This window comes from Bufo gargarizans, chromosome 5 (assembly GCF_014858855.1).
Source record: "Bufo gargarizans isolate SCDJY-AF-19 chromosome 5, ASM1485885v1, whole genome shotgun sequence".
NCBI classification, from domain to species: domain Eukaryota; kingdom Metazoa; phylum Chordata; class Amphibia; order Anura; family Bufonidae; genus Bufo; species Bufo gargarizans.
In genome coordinates, this window is record NC_058084.1 from 217454588 (window position 1) to 217473182 (window position 18595).

General features: G+C 44.3%; 1 protein-coding gene across 5 annotated transcripts in view; it reads left to right on the forward strand.

Annotated features, from left to right (window-relative positions):
- Positions 1-18595, forward strand: part of LOC122938153 (aromatic-L-amino-acid decarboxylase-like) — a 270020-nt gene that overhangs the window by 187617 nt on the left and 63808 nt on the right. For all 5 annotated transcript variants that reach the window (XM_044293489.1, XM_044293491.1, XM_044293493.1 and 2 more), the window contains one exon: positions 8474-8572. In XM_044293489.1, the coding sequence (XP_044149424.1) occupies positions 8474-8572 (99 nt within the window). The remainder of the gene's footprint in view (positions 1-8473; positions 8573-18595) is intronic.

Consider the following 18595-nt stretch of genomic DNA (forward strand, 5'->3'; position numbering starts at 1 on the left):
TCAATGGGGAACGGATCAGTTTTCTATTGTCAGAGAAAACTGATCTGTCACCATTGACTTACATCAGTCTTGCTCCGCACCACATCGTGAACAGAAAAACGCTGCTTGCAGTTTTATTCTGTCCATGATGGGAGCACAACAAACGGAATGGAATGCATTTTGGTGCATTCCGTTTAGTTTTGTCCCCATTGACAATGAATGGCTACAAAGCTGAAGCATTTTCTTCCGGTATTGAGATCCTATGACTGATCTCAATAGCGGAATTGAAAACGCTAGTATGAAAGTAGCCTTACCACTGACATAGCCCTGCTTTGTACACACCTTCCATACATAAAGTACAACTGCATTATCCACCAGCACAGTCCTACACTGAGCCTGTGTTCCCCTAACTCCTCCCACACACATGGCTGATCACATGACTGTGACATCCACAGGTCCTGTAACCACAATGTGCTCTGGAGCTGCTCCTGGTAAAAGATGTCCATGAGGGGCGGGGCTTCCCAGGAGAGGGGCGGAGGTTCATGTGCTGGACCTGGCAGCTTCTGATACAGCACTCCTGACTGGGGGGAGGAGGTAGAGGTAGACAGTGTGCTCTCTCCAGTGCACACGGAGGAGTTAGAGAAAACCGCCAGATGACGGATGTGACGAAACCAACCTCGCCACGGTGTTTTGGAGGGGGCTGGTTGCCAGCCTCCTGCCTCAGGATTATGGCCCATACTAACTTTAAAGAAGACAGGCCGGCCGCACAGCTTAAATCTGTCTTTGGAATTGTATTTTGTTATGTGAGGGTACCCAGATGGCTAGTTTAATTGTATTCGTGTGGTCTGAGTGCCATTCGCCTAATGATATGCACTCAGACTTGAGCTATCTGGGAATATGTTAAATGTCTGTGGTTGCTGGGAGGGTGTGACAGTGTGTTTAAATGGTGATTTCTGTCCTGTTGTCCCCACATGTGTATTGGCGATCTCCCTTTTGTCCTGAGAGATAATTGGATTATTCCTCGGTTGTCTCTGGGGCAGAGAGGAGGAAACCATGATGCATTGTGGGGATGTGTTGTATCTGTTCGGTGTGTCGCAGTCTCCATTCTGGTCCCCTGGGGGCGTGTCCACCAGATGGGGACCTGCATAAATATGGGCGGGTAGCCCTCAATAAAGCGTTCCTGTTTTATCCTTCATCATGTTGAGACTGGTGTTTGGATAACTGATCAAAACTGGGGGATTGCTATACGCTGACTATTTGCTATACTCCCCTGGCATAACTACTAGCTCTTGTAAGAGCTGTTCCTGCTCTCTGGCTGTAGGAGAGGTTCACCCACTGGAGCCTGGAGCCTTGTCGTAGGTCCAGCGTGGGTGGAGGACGGTGAGACCCCAACCAAGCTGCGGCGGTTCGTGGGGTCTGCAGGGCATACGGTGTCAAGTGGAGTGCTTGGAGTCCTCGGAAAGCACTAGGAGCATCTATCGACGGAGGTACCCGGTCGGGGTGCTAGGAGATCCGTTACAACGGATTCTCTGTAAACTTACCTAGAGCTGCCTGCTCTGCACAGGAAGCACAGCAGGCTGTAGAACAAATATGAAAAAAGATAGATAAATAGAACCAATTGGAGAAATGATTTTCTCCCCAAAATTTGTGTGTGAAAAAATATCCTTTAACAATGAGCTGATTTTGCTGGGGGACGTAACTAGCACTCATATGTTCCTTGCAGCAGGATTCAGAGTGCATGCTACTCATAGTTCGCAGCTCTTGTTAATACAGCAGAGGACCTTTATATTTACAGGGGTTTTGCTGCTAAGGCATGAATACCCAAACCAGTCATTAGGTATTCATTTGTTCATCTTGGTACTATGAATACTCAGGCATTAACTAAACTTCACCAGGTGATCGTACAGTATGTTCTAAATACAGATACATACAATAAAAAGATCCGTCTGCAGAAGCTTAGCCTGCCCTTTAGCAGATCCCGGTAGAAAGAGGCAACTATTTTCAAGTACAAAGCTTGTGAACATGATGTTACAAAACCTTCAACCTTCCAAATTCACAAAAATGAGAGCAACTACTGTACATCAGAAATATGCTTAATAATGAAATAACGGTGCTATATAGAAAAATAAATTACTACACTCACTGGGAGATATTTATCTGGTGTTTCTATGTCAGTCTTGATCTACTTGGTGCTGGCTTGAGATGTACAAGAATTAAGAGGCACACACCTATTGTGTAGCAGTCAGACTTTGAGGCCACCTGCACACGTTGCAGAATGTGTGCTTTTTCTATGCGGAAAAACTGCATCATATTACAGTGCCATCAAACTGTATCAGATTGCACAAATCTCATGTACACTTTCCAGATTTAAAAAAAAAAATTCCATGGCGAAATTGACCTGCATTGCGGTTTTCATATTTAATAGCATGTCAATTATATTTGCGATTTTAGCTGCGGATTTCACCCTTTTCAATGGAAGTGTGAAATCTGGGGTGTGAGGAATATGGATTAATATTCTCTGTCAGCCATGTCCTCGCACCCCCATCCACAGATAGCGGAGGTAGTGAACTCCACAGGAGGGCCCTGGTTCAAAGCCCCAGCCCTAATTGTAATTTGATGCACCTCTTGGCATGTTCAGTGTACATGCCAAATAAGTTCCCCCCCCCCCCCCCCCCAGCCATCTGAGTGTCAGTTGGCAAGGAAGAAAGCCCCCAGGGGGTCCAGGCTTCAAGGAGAAGGTCACACCTCAGTCCACCAGTTTGGAGCCAACTGAATCCTGCAGAAAACCCTCAGCATGGGGTATCCGCCCTTGCCCAGGATCAATGAGACCTCCCAGACATGTTGGCACCTACCTTTCATAAGGAATTATGAATCGCCTGGCCATCGCAGGCGCAAACCGGATACATATTTGTGTCCCGGTGGCCACGAGGTACGTTCCCATGGTCTTTGTTTACTGGGACGAGGTCAGGGTAGGGAGATATCCATATCTCCCCATAGAAACCACATAACTGTACCAGGTTTGGGCTCTACTTGTAGCCTGGACCCAGGCAGGTCCATTGGTCCCAGAACCATCTCCCTGTGACCCTCTGGTCTGGAGCTATGAACCCTAAAGGGTTTTGTGGGTCATTTGTGGAACCCTCATCTGAGGCCGGGAGGGGAGGGGCTGGCTACAGGTTAAAAGTCGGGTGCCAGCAGGTAGGCGTGTCTTTCTCTGAAGAGGGGTCACATCCTGCAAATGTGTTTAGAGGGACCCAGGAAATAGCTGAGATCACGGCCCTTTATGTGGACTCCAGCAAAGAACATCTTAAAGGAACTTTCATCTTACCCGGTAACTGACTTTTACACTGCTTAACCCTGTTGTAGCCATATAACCTGTATCTGTAACCTCAGACCACTGTATATATTGTCTGTGTATATTGTGTCAAATCTAGTGTGCCCATATGGCGATTAAATCTATAATTTAATCTTGTGCTATCTTGTATCTCGATCACAAATCCCCACGTCCGTGTTTTGGCCTAGTTATAAGCTACTGCGGGTTGGTTTCTGACCCTATATAATCCCGTTAGCGGACCGGGCTTATATCAAACGGGAACTGGTGGCAGATACCCGAGCTGAGGAGGCACTGTTTCACTGCGGCAGTGAAAAGGCTCTCTCAGCTTGTTGCCTCTGTGCCCACGTGGACAGGAGGTGTGTGTGTAAACTATACCAACCTGACCTTATGTGCTCCACTGGAGGGCGTAACTTCATGTTTTGGCAAACCCGTGATCATACCAGGTCTCGTGAGCTCGACGTGGTTGACGTCAAGCGGGCACAAGGTGTGGTATTCATCACATGGGGCAAAATCGCATTAAATCCGCACCAAAAAAACGCCATGAGATGTTAAGGATTTTGGTGCAGATATGCTGCTGAAACGTACATAAATCTGCAGATCTTATGTGCATTTACCCACTTCTGTGAGCAGGTAGCCCAAGGGTAATTGCACACCGTGCAGATCTAGATGCAGAAAATCTGTATAAAATCTAAACCAAAAATATACTCCTAAAGAATTATTAGGAACACCTGTTCTATTTCTCATTAATGCGATTATCTAGTCAACGAATCACATGGCAGTTGCTTCAATGCATGTAGGGTTGTGGTCCTGGTCAAGAAAATCTCCTGAACTCCAAACTGAATGTCAGAATGGGAAAAAAAGGTGATTTAAGCAATTTTGAGCGTGGCATGGTTGTTGGTGCCAGATGGGCCGGTCTGAGTATTTTACAATCTGCTCAGTTACTGGGATTTTCACGCACAACCATTTCTAGGGTTTACAAACTGTATAAAAAAGACGGGATGTCCAGCTTTCCAAAAAAGACGTTGTTCTTTATTCCAAAATAATACAGGATAAAAAGCAATCCAACACGGCAAGCAGGTCTAAATGTTTCGGATGCTCTAATACTGATCCTTATTCATGACAACTGTGTCATGAATAAGGATAATCGGTATCATGAATAAGGATCAGTATTAGAGCATCTGAAACATGTAGACCTGCTTGCCGTGTTGGATTGCTTTTTATCCTGTTATTTTGGAATAAAGAACAACGTCTTTGGAAAGCTGGACATCCCATCTTATTTTTATACAGTTTGCAACTGGTGCCCCTTCCAAGCACCGTCCGTGCTTCCACTGCAAGACTGACCAGGTGAGCGCCGCCTACGGAACTTTTATACTTTGTGCTAGGGTTTACAAAGAATGGTGTGAAAAGGGAAAAACATCCAGTATGCAGCAGTCCTGTGGGCGAAAATGCCTTGTTGATGCTAGAGGTCAGAAGAGAATGGGCCGACTGATTCAAGCTGATAGAAGAGCAACGTTGACTGAAATAACCACTCGTTACAACCGAGGAATGCAGCAAAGCATTTGTGAAGCCACAACACGCACAACCTTGAGGCGGATGGGCTACAACAGCAGAAGACCCCACCGGGTACCACTCATTTCCACTACAAATAGGAAAAAGAGGCTACAATTTGCACGAGCTCACCAAAATTGGACTGTTGAAGACTGGAAAAATGTTGCCTGGTCTGATGAGTCTCGATTTCTGTTGAGACATTCAAATGGTAGAGTCCGAATTTGGCGCAAACAGAAAGAGAACATGTATCCATCATGCCTTGTTACCACTGTGCAGGCTGGTGGTGGTGTAATGTTGTGGGGGATGTTTTCTGGGCACACTTTAGGCCCCTTAGTGCCAATTGGCCATAGTTTAAATGCTAAGGGCTACCTGAGCATTGTTTATGACCATGTCCATCCCTTCATGACCACCATGTACCCATCCTCTGATGGCTACTTCCAGCAGGATAATGCACCATGTCACAAAGCTCGAATCATTTCAAATTGGTTTCTTGAACATGACAATGAGTTCACTGTATTAAAATAGCCCCCACAGTCACCAGATCTCAACCCAATAGAGCATCTTTGGGATGTGGTGGAACGGGAGCTTCGTTCCCTGGATGTGCATCCCTCAAATCTCCAACTGCAAAATGCTATCCCATCAATATGGACCAACATTTCTAAAGAATGCTATCAGCACCTTGTTGAATCAATGCCAAGTAGAATTAAGGCAGTTCTGAAGGCAAAAGGGGGTCCAACACCGTATTAGTATGGTGGTCCTAATAATTCTTTAGGTGAGTGTATAAAGCACATAAATCTGCATTATTATTTTTTGTGTGTGTATTTTTTTAGGTCTATGGGGAAAACTACTCTACATAATGTGCAGAACCGCACAAACAATTGACATGCTGCAGATTTTAAAATCTGCAGAACAGGTCAATTTCTGCACCTAAAGGGAAAAAAAAAGCAAAGTGTACATGAGATTTGTCAGATCTCATTCACTTTGTCGGTACTGTATTACGCTGCAGTTTTTCTGCACAAAATCTGCAAAGAAGAAAAACGTGTGTAATCCGCGCCATAGGCAGCCACCCTAAGGCCACCTGCACACAAATCTTATGTACATTTTGCAGATTTTTTTTCTGTGCTGAATTTCACCTGCCATGCGGATTTCCTAATCTGCAGCATGTCAATTTTATTGCAGTTTTAGCTGCAGATTTCACCCTTTTCCATGAAGAGCGAGCGGCAAAATCGCATCTAATCTGCTCCAAAATTCGCGATTAGAGATTGCACATTTTGGTGCAGCCATGTTGCTATGTAACCGCACATAAATCCACACCGAAATTAGTGTGGATTTTGTGTTCACCTGCACTTGTTTGCACTTGGGTTAAAGGTAACTGTACACGAGGCAAATTACTTGCGGTTTTTCAACACAGGTTTTCATTCAGAAAAACTAGTGTAATACAGTACCAGCAAAGTGAGATCTGCCAAATCTGGTGTACACTTTGCATATTTTATATGCGTGGAAAGTGACCTACCGTGTGGATGTTAAAATTGTGCAATTCCGCACCTTAGGGCTTGTGCACACAACCGTATGCGCTTTGCGGTCCGCAAAAAAATTGTAACAATGCCTGTCCTTGTGTAAAAAATGGACAAGAATAGGACATGTGTTTGTTTGTTTTTTGTTTTTTGCGGAACCACTTGCAGACATACAGACACAGTATGCACACAGTCATCTACGTTTTTTTTGTGGCCCCATTGAAATGAATAGTTCCGCATACGGGCTACAAAAAAAACAGAACAAAAAATACGTTCATGTGCATGAGTCCTTATGATTTAGATTTCAATGGGGTTTTTAACATAAACCCAATCTGCATAAAAAAGTACAAAAACTGCACCAATAACACTTCAAAACCGCAATAAATAGTGCAGACTTATGTGCATTTCTTTTTCAATGTGGTTTTGGTACAGATATTCTTACATTTTTATGCAGCTTGGAGATGTATGGAAGATCAAGATCTCGCAGCTAAAAGCCAATGGGCATTGGGTCTAGAGAATATTTAACATGTCAAGATCTTTGCAAATCCAAGGATTAACGCTAGGTCTATACGACCCATAGGGCACAACTACACTGCAACATGTTGCGCGACAAATTTTATAATGGTAGTCTATGGTTGTCGCACTATGACGTGCGACATGCTGCAACGCGACAGTCGCAGAAAAATCGATTTTGAATGTTTTTTTTTGTGACCGTCGCAGTGCGACACCATAGACTACCATTATGAAAATTGTTGCGCAACATTGGTTTCGTGTAGACCTAGCCTAAAGGGGTTGTCTGATTTTTCTAATACTGATGACCTATCCTTTAAGATATCTTCTAAATATCTCAAAAACTACAAATAAGGATTATAGAAGAACACTTGGGATAACCATAAAAACGACAGGGGAGGGTATACAAACCACTTTCCTTGGGGAGTTGTGGGGCGCACAACAACCCAATGTGCCAAATAGGGGTACTTGAAGATGCTATCTCAACAGACCAAATCCGGTTGAAGAGTATCAAGAGAAATGAAGAAAAGGAGACTTCTCGCAGGCGCTGCTTGCCGAAGAAATCCTCAACTGCATAGTCCTCAGGGGCAGACTGGGAACTAAAAGTGGTCCTAGGGAAAAAAAATGGCCCAATGTTGTAGGCGAGTCCAAATTGACAGAAGGCGGGGACAACACAAGTAGGCAGGCCAACACAAGCCATAAGTAGGCAGGGACAACAGAAGTAGACTGGGCCTGCAATACCAGAGTGCAGCACAAATACTGGTCCAGAAAAGACAAATACCACCATGCAGAACAAAATACTACCCTATCACCCTTCTGAGGACAGTGATGCAGTTGACTTCAGGAGGCCACCTGTGGCGGCTGCGCTGGTGCATGAGTACCTGATGCTCCAGGATCTGATCATTATGTACCTGGACTGCGGCCATGAAGAGGGTCAAGTGCATTGGCCCCACCGGGAAATTTCCCTGTGGAGTATATGGCCAGTCTACCATTAGTAGTCTTGGTATATCCATTTATTTGTGTAAAATAGCAACACTGTGTGATAACTGAGAAAGGAGCTGGTCCAGCCCTGAAACGCATTGCTATTTTACACAAACTGATATACCAAGACTACGCTGAAATTTTTCTTTGACAAGCAGTACCCACAAGAACTCTCCTTTTCTTAATTTCCCTTGATATCTTCAAGAAAGGTCATCAATATCAGACCGGTGGGGGTCCAACTCCCAGCCCTGCCAGTCAGCTGTTTGAAGCTCATACAAATGAAATGGAGCAGCTGTATTTACATTGATCCGCTGCTGCAATGGCGAGCTGGTAAATAGTGAGGAGAACACATGAGAGCTTGTATGAGCGCTTCATTTTCTTCAAACAGCTGATTGGAGTGGGTGCTGGGAGTCGATCTAATATTGATGACTTATCCTGATAGATCATCAATATGAGAAAACCAGACAACCTCTTTAATTGCAGGAAACTCATTTGAATATTAAAGAGACGTAAAATCTGTTTGCATTCTAACTGCTGACGGCACAGTTCTAAACATGTGAATATGTCTGCCTTGGTTTAAAGTTTTATTTATAATTTTTATTTTGGAAAGCATTGGCAGATCCCACTGGGAAGAAGGTTTCGATCTCTAAAATTGTGGTTTGTCTTGAGAATGTATGGCGTGAAAGGACTTCAGGATTATATACGAAAGGTAAATAGATTTAAGATCGCAAATGACAACGTAACACAATTTTTCTTTCATGTGGTCACGTTACCATTAGCAGAAAATAAATGTAGGGCTCATGCACACTGCTGTAGCTGTTTTTGTGTTCTGCAAAACATGGATACTGGCTGTGTGACATCAGCATTATGCCCCCTGGCCCATAATGGAACAGTCCTATACTTGTCTTTTAGTAAAGACAAGAATAGGACATGTTCTATATTTTTGCAGGTGCCATGGAATGGACAAACAGATGTGGACAGAATACGTGTGCTATCTGCCTCTTTCGCGGCCCAATTGAAGTGAATCGGTCGACATCTGACCAGCTAAAAAATGCAGATCGGATGCAGACCAAAGCAACGGTTGTGTGCATGAGCCCTTACAGTTATTGTTGCTTGAAAGTTTTTACTGTTCTGGTGCCCCTCCTCATGCTGGCATTTATTTAGATCCCTGGAGCAATGATGTGGGTGCTGCAGCGAATCACTAGCTTCAGCAGCATGTGCAGTATGTCAGCACCTAAGTATCCGTGTTGAAACGTCTAGGAATTTAAAAACTAATGGGGTCATTTATCAAACTGGTGTAAAGTAGAACTGGCTTAGTTGCCCATAACAACCAATCAGATTCCACCTTTCATTTTCTGAAGTAGCTGTCAAAAATGGAAGGTGGAATATGGTTGCTATGGGCAACTAATCCAGTCCTACTTTACACCAGTTTGATAAATGACCCCATAAGTTCTGTACTGTGAGATTTTTGTTTAACAACATTTACTGCTGACAGTTTTGTTCATCAGAGCTTTAAGTAGTTCAAGACCTGGCTATACACCCCCCCCCCCCCCCCCCCCCCCCCTCCTGACTAGGCGCATTTCCATCTTTTTTACATGCATATTTTAAGTAAATTATTTTAAAAATGTTTTCAGTGATGCATGGGGCTTTATTTTTATCATTTTTATTTTGGTATTTTTGTGTGTTTTTATTTGGTGTTTTTATTTTTATACTCCGGAAAAATTTTAAAAGGGGGGAAAATTGTCTTTTTTTTTTCTGTTAATAGAAACCTAGAATGTGTCGGCAGATAAGAACCATTTGGCCCATCTAGTCTGCCCAATATACTGAATACTATGGATAGCCCCTGGCCCTATCTTATATGAAGGATGGCCTTATGCCTATCCCATGCATGCTTACACTCCCTCACTGTATTTGCAGCTACCACTTCTGCAGGAAGGCTATTCCATGCATCCACTACTCTCTCAGTAAAGTAATACTTCCTGATATTACTTTTAAACCTTTGCCCCTCTAATTTAAAACTGTCCTCTTGTAGCAGTTTTTCTTCTTTTAACCACCTCCGGACCGCCTAACGCGCCGATGCGTCCGGAAGGTGGTTGCTTTTCTCCTCCTGGACGCATCGGCGCGTCATCTCGCGAGACGCGAGATTTCCTGTGAACGCGCGCACACAGGCGCGCGCGCTCACAGGAACGGAAGGTAAGCGAGTGGATCTCCAGCCTGCCAGCGGCGATCGCTCGCTGGCAGGCTGGAGATCCGAATTTTTTAACCCCTAACAGGTATATTAGACGCTGTTTTCATAACAGCGTCTAATATACCTCCTACCTGGTCCTCTGGTGGTCCCTTTTGTTAGGATCGACCACCAGAGGACTCAGGTAGGTCAGTACAGTCCCACCAAACACCACACTACACTACACTACACCCCCCCCCCTCCCCCGTCACTTATTAACCCCTTATAAACCCCTGATCACCCCATATAAACTCCCTGATCACCCCCCTGTCATTGATCACCGCCCTGTCATTGATCACCCCCCTGTCAGGCTCCGTTCAGACGTCCGCATGATTTTTACGGATCCGATCCATGTATCCATGGATCCGTAAAAATCATGCGGACGTCTGAATGGAGCCTTACAGGGGGGTGATCAATGACAGGCGGGTGATCACCCATATACACTCCCTGATCACCCCCTGTCATTGATCACCCCCCTGTCAGGCTCCATTCAGACGTCCGCATGATTTTTACGGATCCGATCCATGTATCCATGGATCCGTAAAAATCATGCGGACGTCTGAATGGAGCCTTACAGGGGGGGTGATCAGTGACAGGGGGGTGATCACCCTGATTACCCTGATCACCCCCTGTCATTGATAACCCCCCTGTAAGGCTCCATTCAGACGTCCGCATGCGTTCTGTGGATCCGATCCATGTATCCATGGATCCGTAAAAAATCATGCGGATGTCTGAATGGAGCCTTACAGGGGGGTGATCAGTGACAGGGGGGTGATCACCCTGATTACCCTGATCACCCCCTGTCATTGATAACCCCCCTGTAAGGCTCCATTCAGACGTCCGCATGCGTTCTGTGGATCCGATCCATGTATCCATGGATCCGTAAAAAATCATGCGGATGTCTGAATGGAGCCTTACAGGGGGGGTGATCAGTGACAGGGGGGTGATCACCCTGATTACCCTGATCACCCCCTGTCATTGATAACCCCCCTGTAAGGCTCCATTCAGACGTCCGCATGCGTTCTGTGGATCCGATCCATGGATCCGTAAAAAATCATGCGGATGTCTGAATGGAGCCTTACAGGGGGGGTGATCAGTGACAGGGGGGTGATCACCCTGATTACCCTGATCACCCCCTGTCATTGATAACCCCCCTGTAAGGCTCCATTCAGACGTCCGCATGCGTTCTGTGGATCCGATCCATGGATCCATGGATCCGTAAAAAATCATGCGGATGTCTGAATGGAGCCTTACAGGGGGGGTGATCAGTGACAGGGGGGTGATCACCCTGATTACCCTGATCACCCCCGGTCATTGATAACCCCCCTGTAAGGCTCCATTCAGACGTCCGCATGCGTTCTGTGGATCCGATCCATGTATCCATGGATCCGTAAAAAATCATGCGGATGTCTGAATGGAGCCTTACAGGGGGGGTGATCAATGACAGGGGGGTGATCAGGGAGTCTATATGGGTGATCACCCCCCTGTCATTGATCACCCCCCTGTCATTGATCACTCCCCCCTGTAAGGCTCCATTCAGACATCCGCATGATTTTTTACGGATCCATGGATACATGGATCGGATCCACAGAACGCATGCGGACGTCTGAATGGAGCCTTACAGGGGGGTTATCAATGACAGGGGGTGATCAGGGTGATCACCCCCCTGTCACTGATCACCCCCCCTGTAAGGCTCCATTCAGACGTCCGCATGCGTTCTGTGGATCCGATCCATGTATCCATGGATCCGTAAAAAATCATGCGGATGTCTGAATGGAGCCTTACAGGGGGGGTGATCAATGACAGGGGGGTGATCAGGGAGTCTATATGGGTGATCACCCCCCTGTCATTGATCACCCCCCTGTCATTGATCACTCCCCCCCTGGTAAGGCTCCATTCAGCCATTTTTTTGGGCACAAGTTAGCGGACATTTTTTGTTTGTTTTTGTTTTTTCTTACTAAGTCTCATATTCCACTAACTTGTGCCAAAAAATAAAATCTCACATGGACGCACCATACCCCTCACGGAATCCAAATGCGTAAACATTTTTAGACATTTATATTCCAGACTTCTTCTCACGCTTTAGGGCCCCTAAAAAGCCAGGGCAGTATAAATACCCCACATGTGACCCCATTTCGGAAAGAAGACACCCCAAGGTATTCCGTGAGGGGCATATTGAGTCCATGAAAGATTGAAATTTTTGTCCTAAGTTAGCGGAAAGTGAGACTTTGTGAGAAAAAAAACAAAAAAAAATCAATATCCGCTAACTTATGCAAAAAAAAAAAAAATTCTAGGAACTCGCCATGCCCCTCATTGAATACCTTGGGGTGTCTTCTTTCCAAAGTGGGGTCACATGTGGGGTATTTATACTGCCCTGGCTTTTTAGGGGCCCGAAAGTGTGAGAAGAAGTCTGGGATCCAAATGTCTAAAAATGCCCTCCTAAAAGGAATTTGGGCCCCTTTGCGCATCTAGGCTGCAAAAAAGTGTCACACATCTGGTATTGCCGTACTCAGGAGAAGTTGGGGAATGTGTTTTGGGGTGTCATTTTACATATACCCATGCTGGGTGAGAAAAATATCTTGGTCAAATGCCAACTTTGTATAAAAAAATGGGAAAAGTTGTCTTTTGCCAAGATATTTCTCTCACCCAGCATGGGTATATGTAAAATGACCCCCCAAAACACATTGCCCAACTTCTCCTGAGTACGGCGATACCAGATGTGTCACACTTTTTTGCAGCCAAGGTGGGCAAAGGGGCACCTTTCGGATTTCGCAGGCCATTTTTTACACATTTTGATTTCAAGGTACTTCTTACACATTTGGGCCCCTAAATTGCCAGGGCAGTATAACTACGCCACAAGTGACCCCATTTTGGAAAGAAGACACCCCAAGGTATTCCGTGGGGGGCACGGCGCGTTCCTAGAATTTTTTATTTTTTGTCACAATTTAGCGGAAAATGATGATTTTTCTTTTTTTTTCTTTTTTCCTTACAAAGTCTCATATTCCACTAACTTGCGACAAAAAATAAAAAATTCTAGGAACTCGCCATGCCCCTCACGGAATACCTTGGGGTGTCTTCTTTCCAAAATGGGGTCACTTGTGGGGTAGTTATACTGCCCTGGCAATTTAGGGGCCCAAATGTGTGAGAAGAACTTTGCAATCAAAATGTGTAAAAAATGCCCTGCAAAATCCGAAAGGTGCACTTTGGAATATGTGCCCCTTTGCCCACCTTGGCAGCAAAAAAGTGTGACACATCTGGTATCGCCGTACTCAGGAGAAGTTGGGCAATGTGTTTTGGGGTGTCATTTTACATATACCCATGCTGGGTGAGAAAAATATCTTGGTCAAATGCCAACTTTGTATAAAAAAATGGGAAAAGTTGTCTTTTGCCAAGATATTTCTCTCACCCAGCATGGTTATATGTAAAATGACACCCCAAAACACATTCCCCAACTTCTCCTGAGTACGGCGATACCACATGTGTGACACTTTTTTGATGCCAAGGTGGGCAAAGGGGCACATATTCCAAAGTGCACCTTTCGGATTTCACCGGTCATTTTTTACAGATTTTGATTGCAAAGTACTTCTCACACATATGGGCCCCTAAATTGCCAGGGCAGTATAACTACGCCACAAGTGACCCCATTTTGCAAAGAAGACACCCCAAGGTATTCCGTGAGGGGCATGGCGAGTTCCTAGAATTTTTTTTTTTTGTCGCAAGTTAGTGGAATATGAGACTTTGTAAGGAAAAAAGAGAAAAAAAAAAAAAATCATCATTTTCCGCTAACTTGTGACAAAAAATAAAAAATTCTAGGAACTCGCAGTGCCCCTCACGGAATACCTTAGGGTGTCTTCTTTCCAAAATGGGGTCACTTGTGGCGTAGTTATACTGCCCTGGCAATTTAGGGGCCCAAATGTGTGAGAAGTACCTTGCAATCAAAATGTGTAAAAAATGCCCTGCAAAATCCGAAAGGTGCACTTTGGAATATGTGCCCCTTTGCCCACCTTGGCAGCAAAAAAGTGTGACACATCTGGTATCGCCGTACTCAGGAGAAGTTGGGGAATGTGTTTTGGGGTGTCATTTTACATATACCCATGCTGGGTGAGAAAAATATCTTGGTCAAATGCCAACTTTGTATAAAAAAATGGGAAAAGTTGTCTTTTGCCAAGATATTTCTCTCACCCAGCATGGTTATATGTAAAATGACACCCCAAAACACATTCCCCAACTTCTCCTGAGTACGGCGATACCACATGTGTGACACTTTTTTGCTGCCAAGGTGGGCAAAGGGGCACATATTCCAAAGTGCACCTTTCGGATTTCACCGGTCATTTCTTACACATTTTGATTGCAAAGTTCTTCTCACACATTTGGGCCCCTAAATTGCCAGGGCAGTATAACTACCCCACAAGTGACCCCATTTTGGAAAGAAGACACCCCAAGGTATTCTGTGAGGGGCATGGTGAGTTCCTAGAATTTTTTATTTTTTGTCGCAAGTTAGTGGAATATGAGACTTTGTAAGAAAAAAATAAAAAAATAAAAATCATAATCATTTTCCGCTAACTTGTGACAAAAAATAAAAAGTTCTATGAACTCACTATGCCCATCAGCGAATACCTTAGGGTGTCTACTTTCCGAAATGGGGTCATTTGTGGGGTTTTTCTACTGTTTGGGCATTGTAGAACCTCAGGAAACATGACAGGTGCTCAGAAAATCAGAGCCGTTTCAAAAAGCGGAAATTCACATTTTTGTACCATAGTTTGTAAATGCTATAACTTTTACCCAAACCATTTTTTTTTGCCCAAACATTTTTTTTTTATCAAAGACATGTAGAACTATAAATTTAGCGAAAAATTTATATATGGATGTCGTTTTTTTTGCAAAATTTCACAGCTGAAAGTGAAAAATGTCATTTTTTTACAAAAAAATCGTTACATTTTGATTAATAACAAAAAAAGTAAAAATGTCAGCAGCAATAAAATACCACCAAATGAAAGCTCCATTAGTGAGAAGAAAAGGAGGTAAAATTCATTTGGGTGGTAAGTTGCATGACCGAGCGATAAACGGTGAAAGGAGTGTAGTGCCGAAGTGTAAAAAGTGGCCTGGTCATGAAGGGGGTTTCACCTAGCGGGGCTGAAGTGGTTAAATATTCTCTCCTCTTTTACCTTGCTGATTCCCTTTATGTATTTAAAAGTTTCTATCATATCCCCTCTGTCTCGTTTTTCTTCCAAGCTATACATGTTAAGTTCCTTTTAATCTTTCCTGGTAAGTTTTATCCTGTAATCCATGTACCAGTTTAGTAGCTCTTCTCTGAACTCTCTCCAAAGTATCAATATTCTTCTGGAGATATGGTCTCCAGTAATGAGCACAATACTCCAAATGAGGTCTCACTAGTGCTCTGTAGAGCGGCATGAGCACCTCCCTCTTTCTACTGGTAATTCCTCTCCCTATACACCCAAGCATTCTGCTAGCATTTCCTGCTGCTCTATGACATTGTCTGCCTACCTTTTAAGTCTTCTGAAATAATGACCCCCTAAATCCCTTTCCTCAGATACTGAGGTTAGGACTGTATCACTGATTTTATATTCTGCTTTTGGGTTTTTACGTCCCAGGTGCATTATCTTGCACTTATCAACATTAAATTTTAGTTGCCAGATTTTTGACCATTCCTCTAGTTTTCCTATGTCCTTTTCCATTTGGTGTATCCCTCCAGGAACATCAACCCTGTTACAAATCTTTGTGTCATCAGCAAAAAGACACACCCTACCATTGAGGCCTTCTGCAATTTCGCTGATAAAGATATTAAACAATATGGGTCCCAGAACAGATCCCTGAGGTACCCCACTGGTAACAAGACCTTGGTCTGAATATACTCCATTGACTACAACCCTCTGTTGCCTGTCCCTCAGCCACTGCCTAATCCATTCAAAAATATATGGGAGTCCAAGCCCAAAGACTGCACTTTAATAAGCCTTCTATGTGGGACAGTATCAAAAGCCTTACTAAAGTCTAGATAATCTATGTCTACTGCACCTCCTCCATCTATTATTTTAGTCACCCAATCAAAAAAAAAAGATTAGTTTGACATGATCTCCCTGAAGTAAACCCATGCTGTTTTTCATCTTTCTTTTTTTTTTTTTTTATTTAAATATTTTATTTGTAATACAAAAATACATATCCATATAACATTTATGCTATTATAAGATCCTGAAGTCCATAAGTTTCTGATTTATAAACATAGTTAATAATAATTTCATTCAATTACCCATACTTATGGGGATAATACAGGTCAAATGGAAATCTCACTTGCTAAGAGGAGAGCGGGGCCCCCCCGACATCGGCAGCCCAATCGGGCAAACACATACAGCATCTAACTTAGCATGTTAGTGTCTATAAAGGGCAGAGATCGGGGGCCCGCGGCCCGGGCGGCCACCAGGGAACGAGCGCAAAACCCTAGCGTCCTCTCCCAAATATGGGTGAAGGACAGGATTAACAATCTTAGATCCATTCACCTGGTGCTCACATTAACCATGCATAGCGGGCTTACAACGATCTTTGATCGAAAACATTTCTTGAGGCAACCTAGGGGGTCCAGCAGTCTTTTACCACAGTGGCTGTTTTTCATCTTTCAATCCATGGGATTTTAGATGTTCCACAATCCTCTCCTTAAGTATGGTTTCTATTAATTTCCCCACTATTGATGTCAGGCTTACTGGCCAATAGTTGCCCAATTCCTCCCTACTACCTTTCTTGTGAATGAGCACAACATTAGCTAATTTCCAATCTTGCCTAACAATATTAAGGATCCGTCATCTATCCCCGCTAGCGGTAGCACCAGGGAGACATCTCGCAACACCATTCTCCTCAAACTTCACCCCTCTTATGATGGAATCGCCCACCAACAGCTGCTTACTATTAATCCTCACCTTCTCCTTTTTGTCTTTGGCTGCAGTCTTACATACTTTAGGCCTATTTCTGTAATGGCCATTTTGATATGTGGGATGTATGGGTTAGTTGCCTGGGGCAGGGCTAGAAGCGGCACTGATGGCTTTAAAATTTTAAAAAAATGAATAAAAAAAAATATATATATAGTGCAAAGAGAGAGCAGCAGCACTGTGCAGGTGAAGTCGGGTGCAAAATCCTCTGACCTTAGGCTGTTCGGTCTATGGTTGTAGATATTGCAAAAACGAGGCAGCACTCCAGAATAAGGTAAAACGACCCGCTTTATTTCCCCTGTGCAACGTTTCAACTGCTCATTGCAGTCTTTCTCAAGCATAACATTTGGTGTCTCAGCATCTTCATTTATACCCACAATGCTTAGTGGGTCAATTAACAAAGTGATTTAACAATAATACAATCAACAATATAAAAGCAGTGAATTAAACAAAAAAATTTCATAATCCTTTGTGAATTTCATTTGTACTCCTGTATACAACACATAATCTTTACATCCATCGTGATATTTTATGGGCAATTGGTCAAATCACATAATAGACCAGCTGTGTCCAATACATAAAGTGCCTCGTGCTTCGTGCAAAAATGATGGTGATCACCTGTAAGTGCTCATTACGCGGTCAATGGCCGCATGGTTTAAAATATGTACTTACAAAGTGGAGTGTCGTAATGGCAGGCATCTCGGCGTCCCTGGGGCCTCACCGCGCATGCTCGGTATCCTGGATACCGGTGTACACAGAGGGAAGACGCAACCGGAAGTGACATCAATCCCAATGCACACACCAGCATCCAGGTACCTCCCCCAAAGCACGACGAGGCTGCAGGGCGGCGCCTCACAGTTCGGCCTCCCGATCACCGTGTGGTCACGTGAATCGTTGCCTGGCAACTGGGAAGCGCTTACCCTCAACAACACGCCGGCTCCAGGGTCAGTCAGAGCACGGTAGCGAGACCTATAATGGGAACAGGACATTGTGAGAATGATCGGATCATAGACATTATAATAAACTAGAGAAGAGTAAATGGGTCAGGATATCAAATCGCGAATATCGGAGAAACGTAGTCCTGATAGGACATAACACATCTTATGGAGAAAGGGGGGGTGGCATTCTCACAATGTCCTGTTCCCATTATAGGTCTCGCTACCGTGCTCTGACTGACCCTGGAGCCGGCGTGTTGTTGAGCGGAAGCGCTTCCCAGTTGCCAGGCAACGATTCAAGTGACCACACTGTGATCGGGAGGCCGAACTGTGAGGCGCCGCCCTGCAGCCTCGTCGTGCTTTGGGGGAGGTACCTGGATGCTGGTGTGTGCATCGGGATTGACGTCACTTCCGTTTGCGTCTTCCCTCTGTGTACACCGGTATCCAGGATACCGAGCATGCGCGGTGAGGCCCCAGGGACGCCGAGATGCCTGCCATTGCGACACTCTACTTTGTAAGTACATATTTTAAACCATGCGGCCATTGACCGCGTAATGAGCATATACAGGTGATCACTATCATTTTTGCACAAAGCACGAGGCACTTTATGTATTGGACACAGCTGGTCTATTATGTGA